This window comes from Olea europaea, chromosome 19 (assembly GCF_002742605.1).
Source record: "Olea europaea var. sylvestris chromosome 19, O_europaea_v1, whole genome shotgun sequence".
Lineage (NCBI taxonomy): Eukaryota > Viridiplantae > Streptophyta > Magnoliopsida > Lamiales > Oleaceae > Olea > Olea europaea.
In genome coordinates this window covers 10,676,699-10,699,068 of record NC_036255.1, presented here as the reverse complement: position 1 = coordinate 10,699,068, position 22,370 = coordinate 10,676,699, and the positions used below count along the sequence as shown (strand labels likewise).

The 22,370-nt window shown below is 35.9% G+C and overlaps 4 protein-coding genes across 5 annotated transcripts; 2 read left to right on the top strand and 2 right to left on the bottom strand.

Annotated features, from left to right (window-relative positions):
* The first annotated feature begins 1,253 nt into the window (after positions 1-1,253).
* Positions 1,254-8,039, top strand: LOC111368807 (DNA topoisomerase 1 beta-like). Its single transcript, XM_022990267.1, has 15 exons — positions 1,254-2,174; positions 2,317-2,511; positions 3,525-3,605; positions 4,336-4,395; positions 4,530-4,624; positions 4,742-4,898; positions 5,003-5,128; positions 5,479-5,559; positions 5,778-5,868; positions 5,945-6,078; positions 6,568-6,636; positions 6,723-6,812; positions 7,232-7,335; positions 7,411-7,579; positions 7,674-8,039. Exons 1-15 carry the CDS (start codon positions 1,380-1,382, stop codon positions 7,740-7,742), a joined length of 2,316 nt encoding a protein of 771 aa, XP_022846035.1. The 5' UTR covers positions 1,254-1,379; the 3' UTR covers positions 7,743-8,039.
* Positions 8,040-8,102: 63 nt separating this feature from the next.
* LOC111368809 (syntaxin-52-like) lies at positions 8,103-10,807 on the bottom strand. Its single transcript, XM_022990271.1, has 6 exons — positions 10,433-10,807; positions 9,620-9,841; positions 9,123-9,328; positions 8,927-9,027; positions 8,788-8,832; positions 8,103-8,447 (listed from the first exon to the last, which is right to left on the bottom strand). The coding sequence occupies exons 2-6, from the start codon at positions 9,835-9,837 to the stop codon at positions 8,316-8,318; spliced, it is 702 nt and encodes a 233-aa protein (XP_022846039.1). The 5' UTR covers positions 9,838-9,841; positions 10,433-10,807; the 3' UTR covers positions 8,103-8,315.
* An 807-nt stretch (positions 10,808-11,614) lies between these two features.
* Positions 11,615-17,680, top strand: LOC111368808 (putative BPI/LBP family protein At1g04970). 2 transcript variants are annotated; one of them, XM_022990270.1, is made up of 7 exons: positions 11,615-12,279; positions 13,716-13,855; positions 14,650-14,817; positions 14,929-15,001; positions 15,674-15,922; positions 16,192-16,317; positions 17,200-17,680. In XM_022990270.1, the coding sequence occupies exons 1-7, from the start codon at positions 11,869-11,871 to the stop codon at positions 17,380-17,382; spliced, it is 1,350 nt and encodes a 449-aa protein (XP_022846038.1). In that variant the 5' UTR covers positions 11,615-11,868; the 3' UTR covers positions 17,383-17,680. The 2 variants fall into 2 exon arrangements, with proteins under 2 accessions (XP_022846038.1, XP_022846036.1); XM_022990268.1 differs by having other exon boundaries at positions 14,650-15,001.
* A 436-nt stretch (positions 17,681-18,116) lies between these two features.
* On the bottom strand, positions 18,117-22,294 carry LOC111368342 (protein HOMOLOG OF MAMMALIAN LYST-INTERACTING PROTEIN 5). The gene is made up of 8 exons (XM_022989572.1): positions 22,102-22,294; positions 21,869-21,969; positions 21,298-21,432; positions 21,021-21,179; positions 20,419-20,556; positions 20,113-20,182; positions 19,897-19,985; positions 18,117-19,303 (listed from the first exon to the last, which is right to left on the bottom strand). Exons 1-8 carry the CDS (start codon positions 22,193-22,195, stop codon positions 18,284-18,286), a joined length of 1,806 nt encoding a protein of 601 aa, XP_022845340.1. The 5' UTR covers positions 22,196-22,294; the 3' UTR covers positions 18,117-18,283.
* Between the last annotated feature and the right edge of the window lie 76 nt (positions 22,295-22,370).

The following is a 22,370-nucleotide window of genomic DNA, read 5'->3' as shown; positions in this document are numbered from 1 at the left end:
CCACAAATAGCCAATTTATTGTTCACAGATTGGTCACAAAAACACTTTTCCCACCCCCACAACTACCACCACCCCACCATCACAATCGCCGCCCTACCACCAACTCGTCAGTACCATTTGGTCAATTCCTACATCTACATCAAATCCAAAATAAAAAATAGTAACACCACATTCACCCTAGATCCACACTAAATCGTCGACTGCAGCGTCAAACCACCATCTTCCCTACAATCGTGAGTCAATTTCTTCACATCGTTGCCTCCAAAACATACCACACAAAACCCATTGGCATTGTCGTCGGCAACGACAATGCAGCATCGACGATTTTTCGGTGTAATCAAAGCGTGCAACAATGGGCACTGTAGTGCACGGAGGTGGCTGCGTCGCACTGTAGTAGCGTCATTGTGGCACAACAAGAGTGCGCAACGGCCACTTCATTGCAGTGGCGTGAGCATCGTCATCGCTGCAACGTTCATGCCACTGCAATGGCATCATCGTCGTAGCAACGATGGTCTCCTTTCTGGTATATGATAAAGAAACGGTGGAGGTGAGATAGAGAAAAGAGAATGAGAGAAAAAAGGATTTAGGGTTTGTAGGGGATTAGAAATGGGTATGTATATTAATTTAAATTTATAATATTATTTATTATTAAAAAATTTAAATATCATCTGAATTTTGTATAAAATTCTTTTAGATTATAGTTCTGAAAATGGAACTTCAAGAGTAGGGTTTAGTGTTTCCACTTTCCACTATAAAAAAATATTGAATTATGGTTCGATTCGATTCTCTTGAAAATATAATCAAATAGAACCATGTCCACTCCTAATCTTAATAGGCCTCATTGTTCAAACTTTAAAAATAGTGGAAATTACACCCCACCCTACTTTAAAAATTCAATATTCAAAAATCATGTTGGATGTTTCACTATTCAAAAAAAAAAAAAATTAATTATTTAAATAAACACTAATAACTGTATCCTTAATTAAATTAAATCTACATATTTAACATTTCATTTTCAAATCCTAATTATTTTTCCTTATTTTTTCTCTCTCTACCATTTTCCTTCTCCTTCTCTCTTTTCATTCTCTATCAGTTTTTTCCCCAATCCCGTCGAAAGACAAGAAGGCGCCATCGAAGGACCTTCCCAAGCGGCACTGTGATGCCGCCATGATGACATCGCTGTAGCGCTCTGTCATTCGTAATTACCTCAAACGCCAACACTGAGGCTGCTGCAAACTCGTAGCAGCGCACCGCCTGTCAAATCACCCATTCGTAGCCCTGAAGCATCTAACTCATCTTCTAAGGCATCTCCACTGAGGTCTCCAGAGGCAAATCGGAAACCTTCGGTGACGGTACGTTCGGAAAATGTTAATCGACTGATGAAGGTGGAGAAGCCTTCAACTGGGCCTGCTGCTGAACCAAATGACTCTGAGGATTCGGAAGATGATAAACCACTTAGTGCTAGGCTTTCTACTAGCTTATCAAAGAACAACTCGAACAATGCCAGCAAAGGTTCCAATGCTTCACGTTTGGGTCAAAAGCCAAGCATCCCCAAACAAGAAGATTCAGATGATGAAAAGCCTTTGTCACATAAGGTCCAATTGAAGTCTAATGTCGGGTCTTCTACTAGAAAGTCCTATGATTCTGATGAAAAAATGCACCTTGCTGCAAAAAATAACCAGAATGGGTCTCCCTTACAAGACAGTGGTTCGAAGAAACCTTCAACCATCTTAAGTAAGAGACCTGCCAGTGAGGTAAATTCTGCTGGGCAATCTTCAATAAAAAAGCATAAAATTTCCAATGCGTCAGTGCTTATTAATAATAAGCAAGCATCTGTCAAAGCAGAGCCAAAGGTAGAGGATGACGATGATGACCATATTCCCATATCTCAGAGAATGAAGAAGCCTGCCGCTTCAGATAAGAAAATATCAGCCATTAAGAAAGTAACAAAAGTTGTTTCTTCTTCACTTAATAAAACAAATAAGAATTCGAAGAAGGTGGTGAAAAAATCTCAGTACTCCAAGTCATCAAAGGTTCCTCCAGGCTCTGGTGAAGGGCAGAAATGGACTACCTTGATTCACAATGGTGTGATATTTCCACCTCCATACCAGTCTCATGGGGTTAAGATGCTCTACAAGGGGAAGCCAGTGAACTTAACACCCGAACAGGAGGAGGTGAATATCACTCTCTCTCTCTCTCTCTCTCGCAACACACACGGTTACTAGCTTTTCTTTTAGTTCATTGTGTTTATATCTTTAAAAAATATGTCCTCTAATTGCTCCAAGCCTTGCAATGTTTTTCCATTTTCTTTTCTAGGTGGCCACGATGTTCGCAGTGATGTTAGATACGGAATACATGAACAAACCTAAGTTCAAAGAAAATTTCATGAGTGACTGGAGGAAAATACTGGGAAAAAATCACATTATTCAAAACTTGGAAGACTGTGATTTCACCCCAATATATGAATGGCATCAGAAAGAAAAGGAGAAAAAGAAACAGATGACTACAGAAGTAAGTTAAACATTTGTCAATACTTTCTGTACGTGACATATAAGGGACGATTTTGAAAATCAAGCTGATAACCATATGTCAATATCAACTAGTTTGCTTGTTATCTGTTAGACACTGATTGTCTTACATGTGAGTTTTGACAGCTAAAGTAACGGATTTTATATCTACTTTAACTACAATACGTTGTGTTTCCTATTGTAACTGTTGAAGATTTTACGTTCAACAATCTTTCTGTTATAAGCTAAGGGTTACCATGATGTTTCTTGGAGATATCTCTGTCTTGAATCAGATTTCTACATAGTACCTCTGACACAATAAGCAATACCCTTATATGGCTTCTGCTGCCTTTCAATGTATTCGCATTGCAATGAATTTATGTAGTTATTCAGTGCCCGATGTCAAGCTCTTTGTTGTCTTTGCCTTCAAGGTGTACATAATTTCTAAGGAAAACATATGTGTCTCTTGGACAGCTTGGCTAGACTCTCGGTATTTTAAGATTTAGTTTTCACATTTAAACTTTGGAATATTCTATCATATGTTGTGACATGGAAAAGAAAGGGACTGGTTATGATGTTACCTGAATTAGGAAGACTTGTGTTAGTGCTGGCATATATTTAACTCATTAACTTATATAGTTTGTCCAACCATCACACATACTCTGTTACATGCCTGGGCTATTGACTATTGTAATTCATAAGTTACAAACTTCTTATGATAATCATAAAGTTACTTGCTATGAAGTAATTTATTGGTATAGTTTTGCTATATAGATAGAAATAAATATCTTTTTTTGCATTGTTTTCTAGTAACTTATAATTTTCTTTGGGGGGCCTCTTCAATTACTGTTCTAGCTTGTGTGCTCTAGAACAGTTAGAATATTATGTGTTTCTAAAATAAACTAAATTCTTTAGTTGTATACTTTGTATATGAATAGGTGCTGTTACAGAGTGGATTAATTGGCAGACATGTTCTAATAAGAACAACGGCTAATTTGAACTTTACTGTTTTGGCAGGAGAAGAAGGTCATAAAAGAAGAGAAGATGAAGCAAGAGGAGAAGTATATGTGGGCTATTGTTGATGGAGTCAAAGAGAAGGTGTGGCATCTACATCGTGTTGAATTTCATCTCTTTTTTGTATTTTTCTAACTTTTTGTATTTTTCATCTCTTTTTTAGGGGGTGGGAGGGGGCAGGGGAACTTATGTTTGGTTTCAACAGTTTGATATAAACATAGCTTTTGTTGCTTGTAGAACATTCTCAATATTTCTTCATTGACTGGTAAAAATATGTCTTGGGGGAATAAGTTTTTGTTCCTCTTTTCTTTGCATATAATTTAATATTATCCTGCCTATTTGTAATGCGGCAGTAAAGCCTTGGAAGTCTCAATTTAAAAGTGTTCTGTGCAACTTTTATTAAGCTGGAGAGAAGCATATTTTATAAATTTGCAGAGCTAATGATTAGTGAAAAAAGCAAAGTTGTAATGAATTATCCATTTTTAGCCGGTTTTGTATATTTTCATGTTTGTTTTCTTCAAACCAGGAAATATATTTTATAGATATCAAGAATTATAGCTGCAACATTTTGATAATGCTAAAGATGTGTATGGGGTCATGTGCTTAACGGTAAATATTTTGAAGTGCAGCTGGCTTTAGTTCTTAATGAAGCATAAATGATGAGGGTTCAACATAGTTATATTCATCTTTTGCAATTTTCATGGTGTCCTATTTTATCAAATACATTGTTATTAGCTGATAGCGATGTAGACTAGTTTAATGTGACTTTCTTCTGATGCACGTCTGAGGTATCTAGCAACGATGTCATTTGCAGGTTGGGAACTTCAGGGTTGAACCGCCTGGATTATTCCGAGGCCGTGGAGAGCATCCAAAGGTATATTAAACATCTTTCTGCTAGCAGTGGAGACCTAAAGTTCATCTAAAATTTCCTGTTTTGTTATGTTCTTGCTCTTTATATGATAATTGGTGGCAATATTAGAGTTCTAATGAGAGAAAAGCGTTGAACAGATGGGGAAGCTTAAAAGACGCATACGTCCTAGCGACATCACTATAAATATTGGAAAGGATGCTCCAATTCCGGAGTGTCCTATCCCTGGTGAAAGGTTCTTCTTCCTGCTTATTAGTTTTCTCTTTTGAAGATCAGGAAAATGGCCGGTGATTTTTTAGATTAAAATGGCATTGATTTGAAGAGGTAACATTAAGAATTTAATAATTGGCAGCTGGAAAGAAATAAGGCATGACAATACCGTGACATGGTTAGCATTTTGGAATGATCCAATCAATCCAAAGGAAATCAAATATGTATTCCTTGCAGCAAGCAGCACCCTGAAAGGGCAAAGTGACAAGGAGAAATACGAGAAATCAAGACTTTTGAAGGTATTGAAGATGTAGTTAACCAATAGACATCTTCGACGTGTATCATCTGTCTTTAATAAAGTAGGACTAACTTATTATAAATATTTCTTTGCTATTGACTGAAGGACTACATACAAGGTATAAGAGCATCTTATACCAAAGATTTTGCAAGTAAAGATCCTACAAAGAAGCAGATTGCGGTTGCTACCTATCTTATTGACAAACTAGCTCTTAGGGCAGGCAACGAGAAGGTATAAGGTCTATGGTTTTTAGTTTTTATCATCCCATACAATGCATTTTTAATTGTTTGAGAACTTCCTGAGCAATGACAACAAACTAAGGCTTGTTTCCAAATTGTTTTTTGCCATTTCATTCAACTTATAGGTAGAACTGGAATTAAGATTCATTTAATAGCATCTGACAAAGTTTACTCTTGCTGTCAACTTACTGCAAACTTTGCGGAGATGAGAGGAATTTATTTGCAAAGCACAGTTATTATGATCCAACTACATGTTCTTAATTATGCATATTCTACAGTTGTTTCCCCTTGACAAATAATATGAGACGATGCAACTTCTCATCACTTTTTAGTATGTCACAGGATGATGATGAAGCTGATACGGTTGGTTGCTGCACGTTGAAAGTAGAAAACGTAGAACCAATGCCTCCAAATATTTTGAAGGTAGTGGATTTATGTATAGTATAACTATTTCTCAAATGTCTATGTTTTAGATTTTCCTTGTAAGATTCACGAGTTTGATGGATGCTGAGGAAAAAATGAGTGTTGAAACAATTTCTTCTACTACACTGTTGACAGTTCTGAGAATTAAGATTCTTATAGAAAATAGTAACCATGAAAGATTTTTTTCACCCTGACTGCATATCTGTTTGTGTTTGCAGTTTGATTTCCTTGGTAAAGATTCTATCAGGTATCAAAATGAGGTAGAAGTTGAATCTGCTGTCTTCAAGGCGATCCAACAGTTCCGGAGTGGTCAGTAGATGGTCTTCTGTATATTTATTTGATAATTTATATTTGCACATTTAAATATTATCTGTATTACGTTCAGGCAAAAAGGCTGCTGATGATCTTTTTGACAAGCTTGATACCAGTAAACTAAATGCTCATTTGAAGGAACTCATGCCTGGTCTGACAGCAAAAGTTTTCCGTACATACAATGCATCAATAACCCTGGATGAGATGGTAAGATTCAACACTGGGATTTATAGTCTCCAAGTTAATATCAGTTCATATGCTGAATGTCTGTGGTAAACATAGAAGAGATGAGGAGAAGTGATTATGTGTGCAGGCTGCATCCAAAAATTCGAAAGTTGATACAAGATCTAAATGATAATGAACTTTAATAATTTGTTACAAAAATTAATTTGTGCTTACTCTTGATGGTCTATCAAAAACTAATAGCAGTTACAAAAATTAGAACTGAACTTTCAAGTTTTTTAGCGGGCTACATTTATCTCTCCTATAAATTGATGCACCTATTTACGTAGCTCAAGACATTCTTAATTTGGCAAATAATTGAAGTTATTAATCTGTATTTGCAACAAATTTACATGCTGTGAGTTAGTGAATGAAATTTATTCATGGCACAAAGTGTATTCCTTAACTGAATGTTCTATTCCACATTTTAATTTTTCTATTCAGCATTTGTTTAATTTGTTATTATTGGTGCAGTTGAGTAAGGACACAAAGGCTGGAGACGTAGCTGAGAATATAGTTGTTTATCAACATGCAAACAAGGAGGTAAAGATTTTAAACTCTAAATGTCTGATGACATCTTTTTTTTTCATGTTTGGTTGAGAGTGATTCTATTTGTATTTCTTGTGTAGGTTGCAATCATTTGTAATCATCAACGTACTGTCTCAAAGTCCCACAGTGCCCAGATGTTGCGTTTGAATGAAAAGATAGAGGAATTAAAGGTAATAGATGACTTCTAAATCTAATTAATCCCTGCATGCAATTGATGTTACTAAAATATTATGAGCGCAAAAGTTAGATGCCAATTCGAGGATGTCACTGCTCAAGTTGAGCATTGATGGATCATTCTTGTGTTCACCACGACTTATATTGACTGGTTGAAAAACGAACTTCTAAACATCGGATGCTTGTTGCAAGCCTAGGTCACTATAAAGCAATGTTTGGCTAAGTTATAGCCAAAAAAAAGAAGACGGTTTACTTTTTGCCCACTTTCAAGTGAAAAATAAATAAAATGTGAAAATTTATTTGGAAGTAACTTACAGTACTGTCGTGTGAGGACTGAATACTAGTTACTTGTCTGGGAATTTTATGATGTAACATTTACGTCTTGTGTATAACTTGACTTAGTTATTGTATGTAGGTTGTTTTGGAAGAGTTGACGACAGATTTGGTTAGGGCAAAGAAAGGAAAGCCCCCGTTGAAGAGCGCTGATGGGAAAACAAAAAGGAATCTAAACCCCGAAGCGTAATTACATTTCCTCCTAATTGTTAAGTTATTCTGTGTTAGTTATCATGTAGCTAATAGTGAAACGACGTGCAGATTAGAGAAAAAGATAGCTCAAACAAATGCAAAGATTGAAAAAATGGAACGAGACAAGGAGACCAAAGAGGATTTGAAAACTGTAGCATTGGGCACTTCAAAGATTAACTACCTTGATCCTCGAATAACAGTTGCATGGTGCAAACGTCATGAAGTTCCTATCGAGAAGGTGAAAACTTGAATTTCTGGTGGATTAGTTTTCATTTCTTCCCCGTCCTCTTAATGGGTTACTTGTGAACTAATTGTGTTTCGCACTGATGCAGATATTCAACAAGTCTCTCCTGGCAAAATTTACTTGGGCGATGGATGTGGATCCTAGTTTCAGATTCTAAATTTTGGTAGTTATAGCGAAGAACATCCCCCCACCCCTCAAACCGGAGACAGAGATAGACGAACCTGAACAAAGATCTATTGACTAATTATTTATTTTTTATTTCTGCGGAAAAATCAATTCCTGTTGTATTAAATCATCTCAATGAAATTGTGGATGATTTTCTCCCACTTTTAATTGTTATTGGATTTCTCTCCTGTGTTCTGAGAGTGATTTCTTTGTTTTCATAACTACTAATTCAGACATGGAGATGCAACTTGCAATGTAACTACTGAATTATAATCATGGTTTTGCTCAACTCTTCTAAGGCTTTTCTCTCTTTTGCACGTAAGGTTAGTGAAGCAAGCTAACTGTGCTGTGATTCGTATAATGACTTGAAAAAATATATTAGACATCTTTTTGCCTCTACTTTACAAGAGCAATGTGTTTGGATATAGTAAGAACGTTTACTTCTTTTACATAATAAATTGATCATTTTACGATTGCCAAAAACCACCAAAAAAAAAAAAAAAAAAAGAAGAAGAAAAAGGGGAAAACTTGTGTGTTTTCAATAACGGTTCTTTCGTGTTCTGTATTATAAACATTTGATCAGCATGTGTACTACAGCAACCAAAACGACAATCCCAATAACTGAAACAAGTAGGCACAAGCAGGAGCAGCCACCTTTTGTGCGTTTATTTAGAAATGCAAGCTTCCTCTGCACTCGCTGTTATCATTACAGAAGAACCAAAAAATCAGGGTTAAATTAGAAAAACACGCTAATACAATAAAGATTGTACTCCTTTCATTCTGATTAATTATACACCGAAGAAGTTACGTGAGGGCAGTCCGAAGTTCAAAGAACCTGACATCTTATGACATGAATCCTTGTAAACAATAGCATCAAGCATTATTTTGATCATCCAACTAAGAGGATTCAAATGCTCGAAGATTGAGAAAAATTCGTGCCAAAAATTATGGTGCTCATCTCAGTGATTTTACGCCAAGAACACATGCAGTAGCTCAACAAGGTTTTCTAATAATATGATGAGACTAGAAATTATCACCTGTAGTCGGGATTCTGTAATATCAACATGTTGGTCCAAACTATCCTGCTAGGAATATATCAAACAGACATGAACTCAAAAATCAGTGATTTCAGAAGATAATAAAACTGGGTTAGTGAGATAAAAATAAGACACGCACGATTAGTCTTGTATGCAGATCAAGCTCCTCATTGACTGCCAATGCTATATGTTTGGCGCTGATCACTGTCTCCTCCAATTTCTCAAGATCCTCATCTTGTTCTGCATAGAAAGCGAACAAAGGATGATATGCATAAGAGAAACAATTGATTAAAAAGGAGGAGAATATAAACTTTAAAATCTTTACAGAAAATAACCTTTCATAATTTGACATTGAAGACCGACAAACCCAGCGTTGTCAAGGCCTGCTGTTCTACTCATTGCTTCAACCGACTTACTTTCTGGCCCAAGCAAGCTGTCCCTCTTTGTGAAGTTTGACATATTCAATGTGGAAGCCATCTGGTTTACTTTTGATCTTAAATTTGCAACCATGTCCTTGCGACGATTCATTTCTTTCTGTGTCCTGCATATAAGAAATAACGGGTTTTACAAACATTAAAAAAAAACATAATAGACAAATATGCTTGGAGATTACATATACAAATGAACCATAAGGATCGAGTATCTAAACATGCTTGGAGAAATCACAAAGAGGAAACAAATGGACAAATGAGAGGTACAGGTAGGTTGAGGATTGGACATATTTAGCAAGTGAATCATAAGACAAAGAAGATACATTGGATAACAATTTGATCATTTTAACATTGTACATCAACATCCTTATCCAATGGCAAGTTCAATAGAGATGACTTACAAAGGCTGCTTTGCAGGAAGCTTTGACAGAAGAGACTCTAGGCTATCGAGTCTGGTGCTAAGTATGGTAATTTTCCTCCGTATTGCAGATGAATGTCGCTGAGTTTCTTGCCCTGTGGTGGGAAATGAACTCTTCTCAGATATCATATCAGTGATGTCATCAGCAAGTTTTACAGCTTCATTATATTCCCTCATCCACGGGTCTCTAGAAGCGGCCATTCGTCTGAAGAATAAGATGGTGGAATTGTTAGCATTACTAAGAAGCTCTTATCTGAGCACAATCATCCTATCAGCTATACCGAGGACAGACAACCCTTTTTACGCGTGCTATAGATCACATGGATTTATTAGTAACAAGGATACACAATATTGCACATTGATGCAACGAAAAGTTCAACAAGTTAATTAGAAAAAAGTAGTTTTAGATCATGAAGTCACGAAAAAGTGCACCAAAATTATAGCAAGACGGAAAGGACCATTCTTGTCCCTTTAATCCAAGCAAGAAACAACCTTTTTGGTAGTGTATTGACTAACAAGATATCATTTCAATAAACCTTAGTTGGAAAAACCTAAAATTCTACCCAAAAAAAAAAAAAAAAACAAATAGCATAACTGAAAAATATATCTAATAACTCTTAAATCAGAGAATGTAATATTTACTGAGTAAGAAAAAAGGTCAATGAGTAAGAACTACTGCTTCGGAATTAGCTCATATACACGTATATATTTATACCGTCAAAACACATAATTACTCGTTTACTGGCTATAAGAAAACTGCGATTGCATCAAATTTAAAGGAGGAAAATTTGTTTACCTTTACGACTGGAATCAGCGAGTTGAATTGTGGAATTGGAGTAGCTGATTGAACAAATTTCTGTGTTTGAATAATTTAAAAGAAGCAAATCAACCGAAAACCCACGGCACCACCAAGATTTGTCCGTCCAAATTGTCGTTTCTGCTGCAGGCATTACGACAATATTCATTAAATATGGAAGAAAATCCTCTTTATTATTATTATTGTGATGATGATGATGAAGATTCAGAATACACTATTGATTAGCAAAACGAAATTTTGAAAGGAAAGAAACGTTAAATCGAGTTCAAATATAATCAACTCTTCAACGTCGTCATTGATCTTTTCTTCTACTCTCATTTCACATTAGAAGTTCGTTTCCAACTAAAATTGGTAGTGTTATAACTACTCATTTTAAAATTTATTTCATTTACTTTTTACTCATAAATTATGAGTAATTAAAAAATTAGCCAAACAAGTACAGACATCTTCTTCGATTGAATTTCTCATTTGTCAATTTTTGGCAAGATAAGAGGTATGGTAAATGTAGGATGGGGGTTCAGCCTTTATTTTTAAAATATGAATAGTATTTAAGTTCTTTAGAAATATGAACATACTTTGATTATTGTATTGCTTAGAGTGCCATTCTTAAGCGTATCTATCTTTATGTTTTCTAATACATAGAAATTCCTGACCATTGAGTGTCGAGGGAGCTATAGTATTTGTATGTCATCAGGGGATCATTTTACCGTCTTCACATATTTTTGTTCGTGTACTCATTTGTGGTGGTTAATGCTCTAGTAACGTAATCTTATATGGATGTTGTCTTGCCTTATACCGAAGTGTATGACTTATTAACATAACCGATCATAAAAATTATTGTATCAAATATGTTGTTACTTTAGATGGTTGTCTACTTTCTCCATTTCTTTAGTTGCATTTAAAATGGGAGGTGACGTGGACACCAAAGTCCATTTCTAATTGAAGTCTCGAACTGATCTTTCACGTAATTGCTATGCAATATATCACAATTGTTACTATTAGCAGTTTGGGGACGATAGGTAAATAAAAAGTGAAGTCTATAAATTAAATAAGATATGTTAAAATTGAGCAACCAAATTGAATTTCAATCAAAGTTAAATGACGACTGATGAAATTTATCCAATTTCAATAAAAGTCTCTGTATTTCCTCTGCTCATTTCTCATCGTCCTTTTTATTCATTTCATTTTCTTCTTTTTCAGTTTTACCGTAAGATTGTCAACACCTTGATTGTCTTGCCTGCTATATTTGCCAAAACACCAGCCGACGCCAGTCACGATGCTTCTACCTACCTACCTACGCAATCCACCTAACCCTGCACGTTATTCTCATTTTCGAACTCTAAAAAACAATTCCAAGAATGTAATTGACACTCCAGTCTAGTAAACCCCATTTTTCTCACCTGGGTTTTTTTTTCATGGCACGATCAATTTTCATTTTTGTAATATTTTTTTTAATTAGTTTTTGCTATACCCATGTTCGATCAAATGATCAGGAAGGGTACATTACAGTAGACATATCGAATAAGGGCCTTGATTTTCTCAAGGATTTGTTGATAGAAAAGGCAGAGTCTTCGTTGCTTCCACTTTACCTGCCCAAGATCGAGAAGGCAGTTAAAATCCCAATTGTGGGTAAAGTTCATATGGTTCTTTCGAATATTACTATGGAAAGGATCGATGTGATTTCTTCAACCGTGAAAACTGATGATAATGGTATACTCATAGCTGTTTCTGGGGCCACCGCGAATCTAAGTATGAATTGGAAGTATTCATATAGCACTTGGTTGATTCCTATTGCTGTTTCGGATCAAGGAAGTGCCACAATTCGGGTATGCAGTTTATGAATGCATGTATAATTTGTGGAGTCTTGAAAGGTATACGTGGAACCTCACTCTAATTATCTAATGAGTCATCGTTTCTTTTGAATATTTTATTGAGTGAATTTCAAATTAATAGGAAGGTAACTTCGAATGGCCGTAATTTTTGTTCATTTTAGATGCCAAAAGTTGATTGCACAGAGTTGAATTTCAGTGAAGAGTCCATCTAGGATGGAAAATTATTGATGTGTAGTGTGAAGCGAGAAAAATGAATAAATTCTATGATTCCAAGTAAAATACTGAGAATGCTGATAAAATGAAAATACTCGAAATCGTGATATTGAGATGAATTTGTAGCGATGTTAAAACAGATGCAATAGTAAATGCGAATATATGCCAATAAATAAAGGTACACCAATTGGGGATAAATTAACAGATATGCGACTTAGGCAGTGAGGACTTTTTTTGTAGACTTAAAAAAATCTCTTGTTCACTAGAATGATGTGATCCTAGTAGAATAGGTTAGAAGAGGGAGAGACGTATCAAAATTTATTATGACATGTTATGTTTATGAATGATGTATTGCAATTAGCTATAGACGTAGGCATGTAGCATTGAATTGAAAGAAGTGGAGGAAAAGGATTCATGCAGCCTACTTCAAATTATTTGGTATCAGGATTAGTCTGTTGTCATTATGTGCAATAATATGTACTGCATGCATCTGTAAGTTTGTATGTTGGGTCTTGGCAGATTTTGGTGTGGAGGGAGGAGAGAGAACTAGTAGCAGTATTTGTGATTTATGTTTCTGAAAACCTGTCACAGCCTAACAATAGCCAATCACATTAATGGCCAGGCTGAAGCTCAATGGATATTTTACTAATTAAAATAGGCATATTTACTAAGATGTAGGTGTATGTCTCAAAGTATGTTGATTGTATTACGGATTGGAAAGCAGTTACCATTGCAGCAAAAACAATGAAGTTTAGTTCCTCATCTCATAATTTTACGAGATTCCAGAGTTGTCAAAGTGCTTCAAAATGATGTATATGATCTGTTTTTATGAAAGTTGAGAATTCTTAACACATTTGTCAGTATAACACTTCCGCTTCAAGTGCTTGTTTCAATCTTACATTTTCTATTCTGTTCTATTTTACATTTAGAGTTTAGATTTTGCAGCTCCATATAATGATCCTCGTTAGAAACTTTTTATGGAAGTTAAGTCCTTGAATTCTTAGAAACATAAACCTGACAAAACTTGTTTCTTTAGTTTTAATCAGCTTGTTGTGCAACTCTTGATAGTGATAGAACCCTAGACTCTAAACTCCAAACTTTAAACTTCTAATATCATAAATATTTTTACAATAATTTTGCTTCTTTTGTGAAATCATGACATCATCTCCAATTAATATATTCTCCGATGGAAATTGATGTATTTTGCTACTTCTAAGGTTGAAGATATGGACATTGGGCTTACCCTCAGTCTGAAGAATCTACAAGGATCTCTTATGCTGTCTGTTCAGGACTGTGGATGTAATGTGAAAGATATATCTATAAAGTTGGATGGTGGAGCATCGTTGGTTTATCAAGGGTATCGTTTTCATGTTTCTGAACTATGGCAATTTTCCTTGGTTTTGTTGTTTCTATAGTTGGGAATTTGAGCTAATGATTTAGCATCTATTTGAGCCACATTATCAAAAAACTCTTTTTTTTTTCCAACCTCATTTTCGACCACACATTCTTTCAATAAAATAATTTTGCACAGAAACAAAAAAAAAAAAAATCCTACTTTTTAACTACACGTTCTTCAAAAAAATCTCTACTACAAAATCAATTCTCCCAAAAAATGAGGCTAAAACGGAGCCTTAGAATGTTAAACGTATAGATTCTTTGAACCTGTGAGGAATCCTTTTGCTTTACAACTTCTGTGTTCACCCAGCTGAGTTTGTAGATTATGTTTTAATTATACATTTAATTATTGATGAGGAAGTAATAGGTAATCGGTGTCATGCCAGGACCTAATTGCATAAACATCTGTTTACCTCATGGCTAAATATGCTGATTCTTGGTGCCAGTTGGAAATTGAAATTATCCAATATGACATTTTATTTTGTCCATAGCATTATCTGTGCTCATGCAAATCCTAGATGAACATCATGAATTTTGATCATAAGATGAAATGTAAATACCTCCTCGAGGTGCACTTTGAAACTATTTTCTTTGTCGATGACAAATTTATCTGGGAAACATGTTAGCAGTTAAGCCTAATTTTTGTTTTTGGTTACTCTCCTTTCTATCTGTGAATGGGCTAGTTATATATATTTTCTTTTACTTACTTTTCATGACAATTCGTATTCATTTTGTGATTCACCTCCCATTTTTCAGGTTGGTGGATGCCTTTGAGGGTAAAATTGTTTCTGCTGTTGAAAATGCTGTTTCCAAGAAAATAAAAGGTGGAATTGTAAAGCTTGATTCTGTATTGCAATCTCTTCCTAAAGAAGTTCCAATAACTAATATTGCTTCCATGAACATTACATTTGTTGATGACCCAAAGTTGAGTGAATCATCACTTGATGTCGAAATAGATGGGTTGTTATCTGCCAAGGATAAAATTATAGTTTCCAACCACTATCATAAAACTTTACAAGCTTCATTCTCCTACAGGGAAGTAGATAAGATGGCCAGGATCTCATTGCATGAAGGTGTTCTTAAATCTGCATCAGCAGTCTACTTCAAAGTATTTTTCTAATTTTATTATTTTAATTAGTCGACTGGATTTGAAATTTGGATCTATTTTTTGAAAGGATAAAGTAGACATATAAAATAGGGAAGAAGAGCAAATTATTTAAAAAGTTGGGGTGTCTTTATCCAAGACAGACTGGTGGATTCTAGAAAATGGTATAGAAAATATACCAAGAGTGGGGGGTTGGGGTCGGGATCAGGAGGTCACTCCTGCAGCTTCTTTTACTATATTGTGAAGAGTAAAAGACACGTTTTCTAAATTTGTACAAGCTCAAGCTTGTTTTGTGTCTATTATATTACAAAGCATAGGTTAGAGATTGTGTCCTTTTCTCACTGAGCAATCTATTGCCTCTGTTTTCGATCATGTTGTAATTGAATTTGACAAAGAGGATGAATACAACTGCAAAATTGGAATGGAAATTTCTTCTGTCAATGGTCCAGTGTATAGGGGTGCTTCAGAACAACGAACCAAAGTAGACGCTGATCCCTTCTTTTAGCTTCTTTTTTTCCCTTTAATATTGTATAATACTATCTGATTCATCAACCAAATGTGCCAAGCTACCTGATCCATAGGGTCTAATATTTTTTGCTGGATCGCATAATAGAATTGTCAATTTCAAGACAACCATTTGATAATGAGATAATAAAAGTTTGTTATTCTTTTCAGGCAAAGAAGATGCATTGGATTGTTGACAACATATCAGATCAATCTCTCTTGAACACAGCTAGTTGGAGGTTTATTATTCCGCAGTTGTACAAGATGTATCCGAATGATGAAATTAACCTGAATATTTCTGTATCTTCTCTACCAACTATTAAAATCGAAAAGCAGCAGATTGATGTAACAATTCCCTTGGATGTGGTGATTGATGTTTTGGATGCGGGAGAAGTAATTCCAGTTGCAGGCTTTTCAATGGTACGTTTAGTGAAACACCTGTGATGTCTAAACTATCATGCTCTACTTTTTCTTTTCCCGGGCATGGAGAGCCAAAGGTGTTAAATCACTTGAATCAACAACCTTTTGTATCTGGCACATGACATATTGGTTGATTTAATTTGAAAGGAACTTTGACTTAACCTGGTTTGTCAGTTGGATTTATTTTAGTTCTGTCACTCTATTGCTCTTATCACGTCAAATCTTAATGTCACCAACAGGTGGAAGTGATGAATTTTGTTTTGCTGTAGGTCATTAGTGCTTCAATATCTGCTGAAATTTCAGGGAACACTCTATTTGGTAGAGTGAAGTTAAATCAATTCAGCATGTCTCTTAAGTGGAGCAAAATTGGTGACTTGCACATGCGTCTAGTCCAGGTATATTAGTTCATTGTTTGATTCCTTGATTTCAGCGGGTAAATCTGATCATCATATAATGTTTGTAGAACCTTAGAAGCATCAGACTATGCCTTCGTAATTTGAACGACTGAGATGCATCACACATTCTTGCTGCCATACACACGCCACCATTATGTATCCTACCCAATCGAGATGGGATGTTATCCAAATGAATTTCAAGTTACTGTATCTTTCATTCTTACTGCCTCATTTTGGTAGAACCATTTCTATGGTCCCTGTTGGACAGACAAAAAAATTGGTTGAATTGATAAAATGGTCAAACAAATATCACACTTCGTGACATTGAGTCTCATACCAATGATACATCGGAACATTTAATGAAATGTGAATAATCTTGTAGATAGCACATATACTGAAATTCCTAATGTTCTATATAGAAAAATAAATTTCAGTCGAGAAAAGGGTTATCATCAACACAACACCCCCCACCCCACCCAAATGTCATTCATCATTTGGTACCAGTACTCCCGGCTTATTTCTGCTTATTGTCATCTATTCCTTGAGGTATTAGTTGACAGTAAATTCCTGACAGGCATTCTTGCTGGCTTGTCAATTTGGCTGAATAAACTATTTAGAAGTTGCCTAAACTTTAAAAATAGATTAGCCTTCAGCAGCTGAGCTCTTGGCTGTCTCATTGTGTTTATTCTGCATAAATGAGTTATTTTGACGGCAGATCAAAGATATTTTGAGGGATTTTACTTTTGTATTTGAAGTCAGAAACAAAACTTGGTTTGTTGATGTACTCTCTCGTTTTCATGGTTTTTGATTTTGTGGGTTGGATTAGAAGATTCTGTTCCTTTCTGTTGATCACATAACCTACTAAATTCTAATAATTTGCAGTCAGTGATATCCACTATGCTGAAGACCGTGATATTGCCATACGTGAATGTACAACTCAGGAAAGGACATTTGTTGCCCGCGTTCCATGGTTACAAGCTTCAAGATACTCAAATCGTTTGTGTAGATTCCTGGATTATAATCAGCAGTGATTTGGCATCTGCAAAAAGATTTAGGATTGCCTAGTCCCTGCATATAGGAAGGGTGAAACTATCATCAGTGCTAATGTGTACGAGGATGCAATATGTACAATTGTTGTGTAGGTGTAGCCCTGTGTGTTATTCCCTCCAGTTATATTCTTTTGAGTAGATTTAGACGTGTAACAGTTGCAGATTATTTCATTTGTAACACGGAGATCTGATGTAAAGGTGAGAGCTGCTTCATCTTTCTCCATGGTTTCTTCTATTTCCATTATCCTTCGACTTTAGTTGTATGCTATGGCATTAATAGATATGTATATGTGAAGACTTTGCCTCTCTTGTTTATACTTCCATTTAGATTAATTATTTACTGTCGGCTACTGAATAGAAATGTTAGGGAGATAGGAATTGAGAGAATTGGGATATCATTTAATGGCCTGTTTGTCTAAATTCTTGAAATTCAAATTAAAGATAATCTTAGATTAGTTGTTTTGAATGAAAATCCCGGCAGAGGCCGCCCTTCAGCTTCTTGCTGGTACAGGACCATTAGTCACGACCCTATGACAACGATAAAGAATTATCTTTCCTAATCCTCTGTATAGTTCAGCATTCCATCAAACATTCTCTATGTCTAAATACAGTTTAAATATAATTTGCCTTAATGGTAGGAGACGGGGGGAGAGAATTTTTGAAATAAATTTACCGAGTGCTGGAGAAGAGGAAATCAACGGTGGTAGTTTTCAGGGCATAATCCCCTTATTTGTCTGGCAGGACACAAACTGAGAAATGCAACTTCTAAATTTCACCCCAAACGCAACAAATTCAAGTTACACACTCTGTGATCACCCCCAATCATGATTCAAACATAGGAAACATATTTGTGAAACAGACACATCTTTACAAATAAAATCATGGAAAGAGGCAAGGGAAGTAAAATAAAACAAGATCTATTGCCCAGCTGATGGATTTGTCAATAATTCAAGTGATTTCTTAAGGTGGTCGACCGCAACAGAAACCTCATCAAACGCGAGAGCCCCAACCGCGAATCTTGCAGCCTTGTGCGCTTCAGCAATTTTCTCTGGTGAAGGCTGGTAATTGCTGTCATATTGGTATGATTGTGTAGCAGCAGCAGCTGGTAAAGTTTCTGAAACGCCCCCGTTCCTGCCACTAGAATTGTATTGAGTAGTTGATGGAGAGTTGACGGTGTTAAGCGGAGAAGAATTGGAATATGAAGTATCAGAGCCTTGATGGTGGGAAGGATAATGAGATGGAGCTGTAGGAAGGCTACTTTCGGTAAAACTAGGGTATGACTGGAAATTAGGATATGAGTATGGGGGAACGTCGTGAGGATGGTACTGTTGCGGTAAGTGCTGCTTTGGTTCTTGATGGTAGGGTGGAGGATGATACGGCTGATGAGAATAAGGAGAATGTTCTGTTCTGTTGCTTGAAGGTGGCTGGTGGTAAGTGTCATCGGTAGGATATTGAGGTGGCTGGTGGTAAGAGTCATCAGTAGGATAGTGAGGTGGCTGGTGGTAAGTGTCATCATTATGATATTGAGGTGGCTGGTGGTAGGAGTCATCATTAGGATATTGAGGTGGCTGGTGGTAAGAGTCATCAGTAGGATAGTGAGGTGGCTGGTGGTAAGTGTCATCATTATGATATTGAGGTGGCTGGTGGTAGGAGTCATCATTAGGATATTGAGGTGGCTGGTGGTAAGAGTCATCAGTAGGATAGTGAGGTGGCTGGTGGTAAGCGTCATCAGTAGGATATTGAGGTGGTGGTGACATGTTCGAAGGAGGCGATAGTGGGATATTTGATGCTGATGGAGAAATGTTTGTAGAATGCTGCGACTTGACTTTATCATATGACTCAGAAAATGAATTGGATTCTGGTGCAGCTCTTGTAGCAGGATCTGTTATGCCTGCTTCAGTTCTGACAGCAAAATCATTTGAGCTTGGATCAAGATCCTGAAAGAGAGTAGACAGAATTACCATAAATGTTTACAGTGGATCCTTAGTGAGTGTCTGGAACTTTTAAAATTAAGTATTTATTTCTTTATCTTGTCGTCTTATCAAAAACCATATCTTCCACATAAAAAGGCATTTATTGAGACAACTATAGCAACCTCCATGGCATTAATTCATTTAACAATAAGCATAAAATTACGGAACAGTAACTTCTAGAACACTGCCAAGCAAATACGAAAACATTTTTTTTGCAGAACTGAGGTTAGAAGATTATATATTATTTTGATTCCGTACCGAATTTCCAAACGCAGCCACTTGCACTCATACACAATGTCATAGGCCATCTAAACAATTGCATTAGCACTTCCTAGTTTACCTCAACTATCATAATGCATTACCAACTCATTAATAGGGTGAAATAGACGAAACATTTTCAAATATCATAAAACAAGGCAAGGGATTGGCACAATTCCCACTTGTTAGCTCCACGATTCCAGTTTTACTTCATCTTTTAGTGAGGAAATTATATCCATCCATGACACTATACCGCATCAGTGAATTAATTGTAGCAACTCATAGGGAATAAAATTTACATGTTCACCACTTGACGTCCTTGATGGCACCGATAGATCTTCATCGCCCCCAGGAGGACCTGGTATGGGCTTTCTCCTTTCTTTTATGGCAAAAAAAAAAAAAAAAAAGAGAAAGAAGGAGGGGGGGGGGGGGGGGGGGGGGGGGAATATTTAGCAGCATTTAAAAATATTTAATTCCCAACAAAATAGTAGAAACTGTGAATTAGGTCTAGGTACAATAAAGCTTATCAATGTGCACTCCAAAGTCTGCAGCACAAGTTGTGTGTATCCATATCATATGGTAAAGCTAGGAAGTTATATGGCAAAAGGAACAAGGATGAGGTATCTTGAAGTATAACTCCTAGAAGTGCCAACAAGTTACAAACTTAAAAACCTCTGCTACGGAAATGACTCGCACGTGAACGGAAGAATACAAGAAGCCATCAAAATTATTGCTTCTTTCCATTCATTCCCCTGATTTCATAAGTGGCTTCGTGGGGGCAGGGGAACCTCTTCATCTATTCATGGAGACTTCTAAACAACCATGGCACCCACATAATGGGAGAACCAAACAAAAAGCAACTGCCAGACAATAGTACCTTTTAATTTGGGTCTTGTGCAGCTACTCTTAGGTAAGTTAATGAACCATATCACCCATGGTAACCAGAAAGCCATGTTTATCTGAAGTGATTAATAATTAGACCCCAGTAACCATGGTCTTGGTTTAAACTCATGTTTCCAACATAAGTTTCAGAAAAAGTAAACTTGGAAAGATTCTATGAAATCTGTTCAGAATAGTTTTAAATTCGGCAACAGCCTTGTCATATTGAAAACATGTAAGCACTATCCCAAATATTACCCACTTTTATCATATGTAGAAGAAAAATGTTTCTGATATTGATAGTAGATTTAAAGAAAATGTTTAATAGTTTCAATTAATCCATAAGCAAGGTGAAACACAATGGGTTTTGTCGAATATAAAGCTCTGAAATTACACATGTTCTTTCCTAAATTTTTGAAGTGGGCAAAATCAATATATTTCCATGCAAATATAAAATCTGAACCTTGGTTATAAGGAATCCCCCCCCCCCCCCCCCACAATTTTTTTTTTCTCCAACCCCCCCCCCCCCCCCAACATATTTTACTCTGGTCACTTTAGTCATATTAGTGTTTTTATTAATTTTCCCCCTTTTTAAAGGTGTGCAGAAATGGGCACTAAAAAGCTTAGTACCCTCCATTATTACTACTGCACCTTCTTCTATCACAATCAGACCAGTCGATGTGTGTACTTTATATTTCCAGTTCTACCCACAACCCACATTAAGCAAGCATGGTCTTAAATATGGTCTACATTAAGATAGCACAAAATCCATTAATTACCATGACAGCTCAAGAACCATATGAAACAAATATAATTGCTTAAAAAGTTGTGGGAATTTTCTCATACAAATCAGCTCGCCCAGCTCGATCTTGCTTATCAGCTTTTGCAAAGACATTCAAGGCAAAACCCTCCAGATGTAGATGGTCATCAGGCCCTAACGTCAATGACTTCTTATCCTGCAAAAGAACAAAAACATGAGACAACAGAAAGCTAATTTTTAAATAATGTTATTGCTGCATTGCTGTATATCACCCATAAATTTAAGTTTTAAACCGCATTACTATGAAAACAAGATTATATCCATAAAACATGGCCACACTCAAATCAGAAGAATTGCAAAAAAAAAATAATGAATCATCAAAAACATACTCATAAGAAAACCTAGCTATAACCAGATAAATCTAGCTAAATAATTTTAATGTACATATACAAATGTATACAACCAAAATATAATGCTTTTGCAATCTACATATACCATAATTACAAACCTAAACAAGAACACGTAACTTCAAATCATAAGCTTATATTTTAACTTACCCTGATCATAAACAATTAATCAACAGGAAGTCAAAATGAATCATCTAGACATAAAAAATAAAAGAAAAAAGGAACCTTCTCGAGTTGTTTCATGAGGGAAACAAGTAAAGAGTTGGTGGTTTTGGTACGCTCGCTCTGAGGAATCTTCAAACCTCGTTCCATCGCATACAATCGACCTGTCAAAAAATCCCCACTCAATGACGATTTTTAATCAAAACACTGTATCTCAAAATTAGGAGAAAACTTTTTCAAATTTTCTTAATTACTAAGGTTTAAACGAAAAGATCGGGAGAAAAATAGAGTATTACAGTAGTAAGCGACGAGGGGTTCGTGTTTCTGCAACTCATCGGCTCTTTGAAGGTAAGGTAAAAGGAGCTTTGCCGGTTCATTGTCAGCAGCCATCGAGTAGTCGGAGATCGCCGGCGGGTGTGGGGCTGCTATTAGTTATTGCTACAAACGCGAAATATGAAAGTCATACTCGTATCGTGTTTCCAAAGGCATCAAAATGGGATGGAATTGGAAACTTATAATTACTTTGGGAGTAATTATCACAAAACGTTTTTATCTTTTATTTTTT

What these genes read in the sequence shown, in the direction of transcription:
- LOC111368807 (XM_022990267.1), top strand. Translation starts at nt 1,380, where the DNA reads ATGAAGGTGGAGAAGCCTTCAACTGGGCCTGCTGCTGAACCAAATGAC. An exon ending in TTGATGGAGTCAAAGAGAAG is followed by an intron (nt 3,606 to 4,335) that starts GTGTGGCATCTA and finishes TGTCATTTGCAG; the next exon opens with GTTGGGAACTTCAGGGTTGA. An exon ending in AAAAGATAGAGGAATTAAAG is followed by an intron (nt 6,813 to 7,231) that starts GTAATAGATGAC and finishes TATTGTATGTAG; the next exon opens with GTTGTTTTGGAAGAGTTGAC.
- LOC111368809 (XM_022990271.1), bottom strand. Translation starts at nt 9,837, where the DNA reads ATGGCCGCTTCTAGAGACCCGTGGATGAGGGAATATAATGAAGCTGTA. An exon ending in CTTCCTGCAAAGCAGCCTTT is followed by an intron (nt 9,329 to 9,619) that starts GTAAGTCATCTC and finishes TCTTATATGCAG; the next exon opens with GACACAGAAAGAAATGAATC. An exon ending in ATCTGCATACAAGACTAATC is followed by an intron (nt 8,833 to 8,926) that starts GTGCGTGTCTTA and finishes TATTCCTAGCAG; the next exon opens with GATAGTTTGGACCAACATGT.
- LOC111368808 (XM_022990268.1), top strand. Translation starts at nt 11,869, where the DNA reads ATGGCACGATCAATTTTCATTTTTGTAATATTTTTTTTAATTAGTTTT. An exon ending in AAGGAAGTGCCACAATTCGG is followed by an intron (nt 12,280 to 13,715) that starts GTATGCAGTTTA and finishes GCTACTTCTAAG; the next exon opens with GTTGAAGATATGGACATTGG. An exon ending in CAGTTGCAGGCTTTTCAATG is followed by an intron (nt 15,923 to 16,191) that starts GTACGTTTAGTG and finishes GTTTTGCTGTAG; the next exon opens with GTCATTAGTGCTTCAATATC.
- LOC111368342 (XM_022989572.1), bottom strand. Translation starts at nt 22,195, where the DNA reads ATGGCTGCTGACAATGAACCGGCAAAGCTCCTTTTACCTTACCTTCAA. An exon ending in TCATGAAACAACTCGAGAAG is followed by an intron (nt 21,433 to 21,868) that starts GTTCCTTTTTTC and finishes GTTCTTTTGCAG; the next exon opens with GATAAGAAGTCATTGACGTT. An exon ending in AGAAAATTCCCACAACTTTT is followed by an intron (nt 21,180 to 21,297) that starts TAAGCAATTATA and finishes GGTTGTGGGTAG; the next exon opens with AACTGGAAATATAAAGTACA.